This window comes from Larimichthys crocea, chromosome X, assembly GCF_000972845.2.
Source record: "Larimichthys crocea isolate SSNF chromosome X, L_crocea_2.0, whole genome shotgun sequence".
In the NCBI taxonomy this organism is placed as follows: Eukaryota; Metazoa; Chordata; class Actinopteri; family Sciaenidae; genus Larimichthys; species Larimichthys crocea.
In genome coordinates this window covers 7,394,643-7,405,141 of record NC_040020.1, presented here as the reverse complement: position 1 = coordinate 7,405,141, position 10,499 = coordinate 7,394,643, and the positions used below count along the sequence as shown (strand labels likewise).

Genomic DNA, 10,499 nt, shown 5'->3' with positions numbered 1-10,499 from the left:
GGATTAAATGTTTTGGTCTGCTACAGTAACATCAGGATAACCCACCACTTCACCAACAGCAGAGACACAAGGAGCCTGTAGCAGGGGTTACAGACCATCACGAACTATAAACCTCGACCACAGACCTGTGACAGTGACATCACTCTGCTGAACGATCTGAACCACTTCTTTGGACGGTTTGAAGCTGACACCACCACCCCTGCACAGAAGACAACACCCCCTCCAGATGACCCGGTGCTGTCCCTGTCTCCAGGCAGTGTGAGGAGATCCCTCTCCAGGATCAACGCTCGCAAAGCTGCAGGACCTGACAACATTCCTGGTCGTGTGCTGAAGGACTGTGCAGAGGAGCTCACAGACATCTTCAGAACCTCCCTGAGCCAAGCTGTTGTCCCCACCTGCTTCAAGAGCACCACCATCATCCCGGTTCCAAAGAAGGCCTCTCCATCCTGCTTCAGTGACTACCACCCTGTGGCTCTGACCCCCATCATCATGAAGTGCTTTGAGCAGTTAGTCATGCAGCACATCAAATCCATCCTCCCTCCCTGGACCTGTACCAGTTTGCAGTTGTACTGATGACGCAATCGCTACCGCCCTCCACTCAGCTCTCACTCACTTGGACTCTAAGGACTCATATGTGAGGATGCTGTTCTTGGACTTCAGTTCAGCTTTCAATACCATCATCCCCCAGCAGCTGATACAAAAACTGGACTGTTTAGGACTAAACGTCTCACTCCGCAACTGGATCCTGGACTTCCTGACCGGAAGACCACAGGCAGTCCAGGTCGGCAGCAACGCATCCAGCACTATCACGCTAAACACAGGGGCTCTCCAAGATGCGTGTTTAGCCCCTTACTGTTCATCCTGCTGACCCATGACTGCTCACCAACACACAACACCAACCTCTTCATTAAGTTTGCGGACGACACGACTGTGGTGGCTCATCAACAACAACAATGAGTCAAACTACAGGGACGAGGTGAGCCGACTGTCCAAGTGGTGCAGAGACAACAATCTCTCTCTGAACGTGGAGAAGACGAAAGAGATTGTTGTCGACTTCCGGAGAGCCTCCACCCAGCACCACCCACTAACCATCAATGGTGCTGCTGGGACCTGGTTGGTGATTGGCTGTTTGATCAGAATAAATACTCGAGTACAGCTGTAGTCATGGTTACCACAGTGGGATTACACTCTGAAACTGGAGATAACGAATCACAACAAACTCTAATTCATGAGATGTTGGTTTAAATATTTCCATTTTATCATCATTCATATTCAGAAGAGGTTTGTGTTGTGTTTTTGCTTTAGATTTTACATGTAGATCACATGTTCAGTGACAATAGTTCTGTTAACTATTAACTGTTTTACCCAAAGTTCAGAATTAAGTCTACATGTCAGTGACTTTTACATGTCATACTTAAAGTACATTTTGCTCATCATACTTCGTTACAAGTGATTCTCAACTCTTCTCTCATGTCCAACGCCTCAGGATCCTCCAGGAGAAGCTGGAATGTGTTGTCATCCATCAGCACAGCTCTTTACACCGACCTCTACACTTTACATGTGTGACCAACGCAGAGCACTGTGGATCAAAACAGGAAGAGATGTGATGAGTTAAGAGGAGATAACGAGAGGAGAAGATGTTGGAGAAGATAACGAGGAACAATGAAAGCCTGAGGAGCCTCAGCAGTCAGCTGATAGACAGACGGACTCATGGGAGATTCCTGTGAATGATGGACTGTTGAAGATATAATCTGATTCTCCAGTCTATCAGGTCACTGTGTCAACTTGAACTCTGAACTACAGTTGTACAACAAGTAGTTCTGACCGAGCAATCTGATTGGTCAACTAAACACGCTCAAACAGCGTGACGAAATATTACTCTGCTGTTTCCATGGCAACAGTATAACTTCCAGAGATGAAGCAAAAAGGACAAAAAATAACAGTAAATAAATGAATGATAAATACGACATTTGTTTCTATATTTATTTAATTATCTTTGTTTCTATATTTATTTAATTATCTTTGTTTCTATATTGTTTCTATATATATATATATATATATATATATATATATATAATATAGATATATTATTATAGCTGTAACTTTTTGTGAGCAGTGTATATATTGTACTGTATATGTAATGACTGAGCTCAGTCTGTCTCTGTTTGTTGTTGAACTAAAACAATGGCGCCACCTGCAGGCTTCTCTTTCCCAGCACGCCCTCCATCCTTTTTCTTCACCTTAAGAACGCTCATAAATAAATATATAGAATAAAGCATTGACTTCAATTAGTTACATTTATTTTGTTAGAAGGTTCCATGAAATTGTATTAGGTTACTGAAGTTAATTCTTGTGTCAGAGTAACCTGTCGGAGGACACCAGAGGGGAAAGCAGCAGATACATTGTGCATAAAATCGGATCCAGTTTCTGGCTGTTTGACGTGTTTCCTGTGTAAAGTTGGCGCCCGTCTTCAGATGCTGAGGTGCAGCAGGTTTAACAGGTGTGCTGTTGCCATGGTAACCTGACCTCCATGTAGAGGAAGCAGCTGCAGAGAGGCGCCGGTCTCTGTCCTCGTTTTAGTCTCTTATCGAGCACAGAGTCTTTCAAGATTTACATCTTTGTTAGGAACCAATGAGCCACAGACAGGAAGCCAGGCTGTACTGAGAGATGGAGTAACCTTTTAGAGTCTGAACCAAGCGGCAGCCTAAAAACTGCAGTTCATCAAACGCCCACTTGAGGCTGGCTCCAGAGGTGAGTCAGTCTATGACCTTATAATGTGTAAACAGCTGGACACGTGTGAGCAGGAGGTGACAGTCACTGTGGCTGAGATAAGGTACATTCACAAAGTGGAAATAATGAAAAATGAAAGTTTAAGTTTGTTTGTTGTTTTAAAGTTTGTTGGAGGACCGAGACAGACTACATTTATTGTTCCCAACTTACAACAGCAACACTGACGACATGTGACGACATGACTATGCAAACTAAGTCTAAACTTTGAATATGAACATGATTAGGTATATAACTTGATATTTAATATATTCTAACATGGTTTGTTTATGGATAAGTTACAACAACACAGACAGGTGTCACACAGACAGGTGTCACACAGACAGGTGTCACACAGACAGGTGTTACACAGACAGGTGTCACACAGACAGGTGTCACACAGACAGGTGTTATACAGACAGGTGTCATACAGACAGGTGTCATACAGACAGGTGTCACACAGACAGGTGTTATACAGACAGGTGTCACACAGACAGGTGTCACACAGACAGGTGTTATATTATATAACTCAATGTTACACACTGGAGGTGGAATTGTGTCAGAGTGAGACGTCTGTGCTGTTGTTTTGTTTTCGATCTTTGGAGAGAGAGGTTCACTCCTCTCGGGTCTCATTGTTCCTCCGTCAGTTCACCGTCTGTAATGGAGAGAGAAGACAGAGGAGGAGGAGGAGGAGGAGGAGGAGGAGGATACCACCGGGAAGCCAAGCGGCTCCGGACCGATGAGGAGGCCGGTGGAGGGGAGCTGGAGGACGGAGAGGAGGAGGAGGACTCCGGCGGAGAAGAAGCTGCGGGGAGCGGAGGCACCGGGAGCAGGAGCCGGAGGAGCGGAGCGAAGGTGGGGGACAGTTTTCTGATTTCATCGATGCAGAGAAAGTGTTTATCATGTGATGGAGCAAATCACCTGATCTGTAATCTGACACAGAACTCACAACTGACTGCATTCACAAGTTCTTCATGAGGTTCTCAAAGTTTGGTTCTGGACAGGGTTCTGCTGGGTTCTGGTCTGGGTTCTGCTTGGTTCTGGTCAGGGTTCTGGTCAGGGTTCTGCTGGGTTCTCTCAGAGTAACCGTGAGTCCTTCAGCAGTTTGAACAGATATGGAACATCCACACAAACACAGATCAGCTCAGGTTCAGAAGAAGTGGATGATCAGTTTCATCTTCTCAGCTTCATCGGGGAGCTTCCAGGTTCTTTATGACGTCATAAAGGAGGTCAGGAGGTCAGATGGGTCGTCCAATCATCACAGGGTTGGAGGTTCGGTTCCAGGTCCAATGGTCAGACCAGGAACCTGCACGGTAGCACCTGTGAAAGTGAATGAGAGGTTGTCACATGTTTCCAGATTCCAGACCTTTGACCTTTGACCTCTGTATACCAACCAGATACAAAGCTTGGTGCTGCTGGTGGACCCGACCTTCTTCTAGACCAGGGTGTCAAACTCATTTTGGTCCAGGGGCCGCATACAACTATATATGAGCTCAAGGGGGCCGGGGCACAAAAATCACTGCATACATTTGAAAATATAAAAAAATATATAGATAAAAAAACAAGTGCAATACAAAATCTTTTTTATTTCAAGAATTTTTCTTCAATAAAATGAAAAGTAACAACCCGAGGCTCAATGTTTGTCATCTCTCACAGCAGGTGACATGGAAGGCATGAGCTTGGATTATTTTAACAATAAAATAAATAAAATAAAATATGTAAGAAATGTTCCAGGTTACATCAATGACAGAAATCAAAGACAAGTTAGACCTCCAGTCTCCCAAAATTATAAAAAAGTATATTTTTCCAAAACAGCTGTTGTAGTATGACCACGAGGAGACTGTTGATGTGTGGAGTCATTCTGGACTCATAACACTGAATAACTGAGTTATTGAGTTTAGTTTGCAGACGCTCCCTGCGCACTCGTCAGCGTTATGCGTCCAGCTCAGAGGACGACTTGTTTTACAAAACGGGTTTTTGGTTCTTGTGGCTCGTAGTATACGCTATGACGATGTGAAAGAGGCATCATTTGTGTCCTGGAATGTGGCGTTTCCTCTAATCTTCAGTCTCACGTTCGATTGATGATGATTAGCTACAAGCTAAAGCGTGAGCTAAATCACTCCTTTAACACCTCATCAGATCTGGTTCTGGTTCTGGTTCTGGTTCATAGGGTCAACCTTCGCTGCTGGATTGTGGTACGTGGAGAGAAGAATGTTCTCTGAGGTGGAACGGGGTGTGGAAAGAATCACTGTTATATGAGTCTGGGTCAGGGGAAGCCATGGGTCATGACTCGGTGGACAGGACACTGCCAGGAGGCAGCAGGGTCGTCTTCTGGGTGAATGAATGAGGTGATATAAGACTGAAGTCTCCATGAAGTCTCCATGAAGTCTCCATGAAGTCACCTTAATGGTTCTTCATGGTATTTCAGAGTTTGGAGCCGGACATGTTTCGCTCTTCCTGAGCAGTGATGGAACTCAGCCATGTTGTGTTTGAACATTGTTGGCGATATCACGTCCACGTCTCAACACAATCAGCATCGTTTCAGCGTTGGTCTGGCTCCGATCCTCCGTGACACAGTGTGGCCTCTCTGTGCTGGCTGTGACAGGAAGTGCCTGCACTCAGCAGGAAGTGAGGCCATCTGCCTACCTCGATGAAGGAGCCTGTGGTTTTCTGTGTCTGTGTCAGCTCAGAGCCAATCCTGCAGAGGACAGACCGAGACACAAACGAGGAGGTGAACTCAAAATAAGAATCTGTATTTCAGAAAAGATGGAACATGTTATATAACATGATGGACCAAGTAGACGATAAACAGCATTCCTGACACATTTATGTTAGATAAAAAATCTGAGTTTGTTGTGATCTGTTGTCTCCAACGTCAGCGTCCTCTTCACTCTCTTCTCCTCTGCCATCATGTCCGTAGAAGCTGCTGAGCCTGGTTACCTCCTCTTCTTCTTCCTGGTCGTCCATAACGCCTGTTGGTACAAACACTCAGTTCGTCAGCTTGGCGGTGAGCTCAGAGCGACGGGTACCCGTCGCTCTGAGCTCACGCCAGCTACGAACTGAGCTAACAGCAGCTAACAGCTGTTCAGCAGTTTTACGTACTTCACTGTCCATCATAAACTCTGTAAATCACAGAGAGTTGAGGCGGAGCAGCCGGAGGACATCAGAGGGAAAACCAGAAAACATTTCCTCCATAAAATATGATCCAGTTTCACCAGAATCAGTGAAATAGTTGCTGCTGTGTGACTTAGTGCCGTAAAGCGTTACGTACTTCTCCCGACCCGGAGCCCAAAGTTACATAGAGTGAGAACAGACGTACGAATGACAGAGACACCGTTCAGCTGATCACAGGTCAGAGTGGATCACAGACGGTAGATCATCAGAGGATCAGACAGACTGGTGTCACCAAATAACGTATGAATAACACACCATGTGTGTTTAAAATTAGACTCAATATGTGCAGTGGACGTCATGCAGGACCAGAGAGAGACAGTTTCCAGTACACTCTGACTGTTTGTGTTGTTTCAGTGTTAAAACTCGTTCAAACATCACAGAGCTCCACAGGGACAAAGTCAGTGTCAGCACACACACACACACACACACACACACACACACACACAGTGCAGTTTATCAATGATGAATCAAACTGCCTCGTTAGCCTCGTTAAAAGCTCGTTAGCTCAGCGGCTGACACAGCTAATTACAGTGAAGCGTCAGGGAGGAGGAAGAGGTGATGAAGATGGAGGAGGAGGAAGAGGAGGATGATAAGAGTGGTAATGATGGCAGAGGCCTGACAGGAAGAAGGCAACATGTCACACACACACACACACACACACATACACACACACACATTTGCCCAAGAAGAAGAAAACAAATCACTGAGGCTCCGTCACCATGGCGACCGTGCCCTGTGAGCTGCACCTCCTCTGAACTCCTGCTGAGGAGAACCGAGAGGAGGAGGTTCTGAACCTGATGTATGTCACGATGATAACCGGGAGGTAACCATGGTAACCACATGGCATCACATTTCCACCTCTCGTGTCGGTAACATCTTTCTTCTGTCTTTGGCGTTGGCGTTGCTATAGTAACCGAGCCCAGTGTAGGTGCAGTCGAGGGCACACTGCGGTCACCACCACGGCTTCCTGTGATTGGCTGAGACGGCTGTTCCATTCTGCACCGCCAGCTTCATCATCTGCTCCGACTTCAGTGTTACAGCCGCCAAGCGCTGTTTGTGTTGCACGTCATATGTTCATATCTGCTCAGACACGCAGCTGCACTGACTGTCAGAGATTCAAATGGAAAAACGATTTTAAAGGCTGGAAAAGTCCAAAATATAAAAACGAGGGCTAGACTCAAAGTGTTGTGACGCCGTGAGTCAAATCTAAAGATTAGATCAGCACCTCAGGCCGACCCCAATCAAAGCGTGTTTCCTGTAGCCGTTGGTGCAAAGTGACGCCTCCACCTGCTGCAAAAAAAGGTCAGGCTGCAAAAACAGCCTCGCTTACTCAACCTCTTCCTGAGAGAGACCGTCAGCAGCTCTTTGTCGTCTTCTTGTTATTGTGACAAGTTTTTCCGACTGTAACCGTCACGATGCTTCTCTCAGCTCTCTGCACAGACAGCGAGACACGTGGAAGCAACTGCCACCAAACACGACGACACTTAAAGCACAGCAGAGTTAAAGACGAGGAGAAAACTGCATTACATAACAGTTACTGAGCGCCAACAACAAAACGTACTTAAAGTTCACCAAGCTCTCACCAACCACTAAAAGTCAGTCCCACATTTACTCTTGTCCGGCGGCTTCTTGCTCGCTCACTCTCTCCTTTTCTCTTCTTAGCTTCCTCCGTCAGCGTCCTCTTCACTCTCTCCTCCTCTGCCATTATTTCAGAAGAAGAAGAAGAAGAAGAAGAAGAAGAGGTTTTCAGGCCTGAAAACCTCTTCTTCTTCTTCTTCTTCTTCTTCTTAACAGACGTCAGTTTAGGAGTTAGAGTTACATGTTAAAGATGATTAGGACTGTTGGGTGCGCTTCATTTATTCACCTTGAGCGGTGTGAATGAGAAAGGTGATCTCTGTTCCTTCATCTGCTCTGTGACAGACATGATCTCTGGTTTTGGAGACATTCTTATGTTTGCGGCTGCACACAGTTGAAGAGATTCAAGCTGCTGAAACAGTGTGTGGTCTGACTTCCTGTCCTAACGTCTTTGTCCTTTGTTGTGTTCACTTGTTCACTGCTCGTCTCTCTGTAGGCCGCTGCAGAGGACAGTCACCGCATCCCCCCGTCTCCGGTCGTCCACATCCGAGGCCTCTGCGACGCTGTGGTGGAGGCTGATCTGGTGGAGGCACTTGACAAGTTCGGCAACATCTGGTGACCGTAACTATATAACTATATAAAATATACACACATCCATTATCTGTAACTGCTTATCCTCACTAGGGTCGCGAGTGGGCTAAGGGTCTAAGGACAGAGGGTGTCACTCCCTGTACAGATTGTAAAGCCTCTGAGGCAAATGTACTTTGTGACTTTGGGCTGTACAAATAAAATTGATTTGATTTGATTTGGGCTGGAGCCTGTCCCAGCTGACGGCTTTATAAAAAGGCTTCATGTCACATGGTCCCAACAGAACTGACTGCTGCTGGCTTGAATCATTTAGTTGGGTTCGGGCTTGGAGCTGTTGGATATTCAGGTACACTGTAGAGCATCCGCCCCATGTATGAAGGCTCAGCAGCGACCCAGGGTTCGAATCCGACCTGCAAGAACCAGATTTAGAAACATTCACCACGGCAACCGTCCCAGCAGCCTCTGCTGCTCTCCCTGCAGCAGCAGCACTTCCTCTGACTTCCTCGCCGCTCTGATCCTCCATCGCCGTCATTACGATCAGTGTCACCGTCTGTCAGGAGCAGTTCACGCACAGATGTATCAGTACTGTGATGGAGCAGTGAAGAGATAATATAAAAACTGAGCTTAGACTCGACTGTGACGTGTGGACGTTAAAGTACTCTCTCTCAGTGAAAGTCCAACAACAGCTTAAACTGAACTTGTTTTTGCAGCTACGTCATGATGATGCCGTTCAAGCGGCAGGCTCTGGTGGAGTTCGACAGCGTGGAGAGCGCTGAGCGCTGCGTGTCGTCCGAGGCCGCCTGCATCGGCGAGCAGCAGGCCTTCTTCAACTTCTCCACCAGCCAGAGAATCACCAGACCCACAAACGCCGACGACCCCACCAGCGGAAACAAAGTCCTGCTGCTGTCCATCCAGAACCCGCTGTACCCCATCACCACCGTGAGTCCAGCAGAACCTCCTCGCCTCCTGTCTTCTTCTACTTCTACAGCCGAACCTGAACTTTGTCTCTCAGTTCTGACAAACCGTTGTTCTGCTGTGTTCTGTCTCTCTCAGGATGTTCTCTACACCGTGTGTAACCCGGTCAGTAACGTCCAACGGATCGTCATCTTCAAACGCAACGGCATCCAGGCCATGGTGGAATATCCTGACTGAGTGTGTTAGTTATATTATGTGTGTCACTCTCTTAGCTTCCTCCGTCAGCGTCCTCTTCACTCTCTTCTCCTCTGCCATCATGTCCATAGAAGCTGCTGAGCCTGGTTACCTCCTCTTCTTCTTCCTGGTAGTCCATAACGCCTGTTGGTACAAACACTCAGTTCGTCAGCTTGGCGGTGAGCTCAGAGCGACGGGTACCCGTCGCTCTGAGCTCACCACCAAGCTGACGAACTGAGCTAACAGCAGCTACAGCTGTCAGCAGTTTACTTCACTGTCCATCATAAACTATTCACTAAAGCTGACAGCAGCAGGGGTCTTGTATCTCTCCTCTGATTGGCCGGTTGCTGATCATCCTGATGAGTCATCCTTAACAAGCTCGTTAACGTTCGAGTCAGTGGAAGACGCCCAGAAAGCCAAACTGGCTCTGAATGGAGCAGACATCTACGCCAGCTGCTGCACACTCAAGATTGAATACGCTCGGGTAAACACGCACACACACACACACACACACACACAAAACACACACACACACAGACCCGCAGTGCTCTCGACACACACACACTCTCAGGCCCACGCACACACACCCACCCAGAGGTGCTGTGCTCTGTCGCCCCCTGCAGCCCAACAGACTGAACGTCGTCCGCAATGACAACAGCAGCTGGGATTACACCAAACCCTTCCTCCTGCACCGAGGTACACACACACACACACACACACACACATACACATGCACACACACACACATACACATGCACACACACACACACACACGCACATACACGTACACATACACGTACACACACACACACACATGCATACACATGCACACACACACACACATCACATGCACACACACACACCCACACATACACATGCACACACACACACACGCACATACACGTACACACACACACACATGCATACACATGCACACACACACATACACACACACACACATCCAATGCACACACACACACACACACACACATCACATGCACACACATACACCCAGCTGGTTGTGTGTGTGTGTGTTGTGCGTGTGTGTGTGTTGTGTGTGTGTGTTGTGTGCGTGTGTGTGTGTGTGTTGTGTTGTGTGTGTGTGTGTGTGTGTGTGTGTGTGTGTGTGTGCGCTTGTGTGAGTATGTGCATACAGATTTGTGCGTGTAATGAAAATGTAGGCAGCGAGGCACACCCATGGTTAACCTCAGGGTGGGGCATGCTGCTACTCAGGATGTCACAAACCA

General features: G+C 47.2%; 2 protein-coding genes across 6 annotated transcripts in view; one reads left to right on the top strand and one right to left on the bottom strand.

Moving 5' to 3' along the window:
• Nucleotides 1-10,499, bottom strand: part of LOC104939388 (NACHT, LRR and PYD domains-containing protein 12) — a 119,892-nt gene that overhangs the window by 81,065 nt on the left and 28,328 nt on the right. The window lies entirely within an intron of this gene.
• Nucleotides 2,760-10,499, top strand: part of LOC104938214 (heterogeneous nuclear ribonucleoprotein L-like) — a 10,054-nt gene continuing 2,314 nt past the window's right edge. The window contains exons 1-7 of one of the 2 annotated variants that reach the window (XM_027282687.1): nt 2,760-2,833; nt 3,414-3,621; nt 8,012-8,130; nt 8,814-9,042; nt 9,157-9,242; nt 9,640-9,736; nt 9,876-9,948. In XM_027282687.1, coding sequence (XP_027138488.1) covers nt 2,775-2,833; nt 3,414-3,621; nt 8,012-8,130; nt 8,814-9,042; nt 9,157-9,242; nt 9,640-9,736; nt 9,876-9,948 — 871 coding nt within the window. In that variant the 5' untranslated portion in view covers nt 2,760-2,774. Of the gene's footprint in view, nt 2,834-3,413; nt 3,622-7,803; nt 7,828-8,011; nt 8,131-8,813; nt 9,043-9,156; nt 9,243-9,639; nt 9,737-9,875; nt 9,949-10,499 lie in introns of those variants that run through there. The other variant, XM_027282689.1, reaches the window with a different exon arrangement.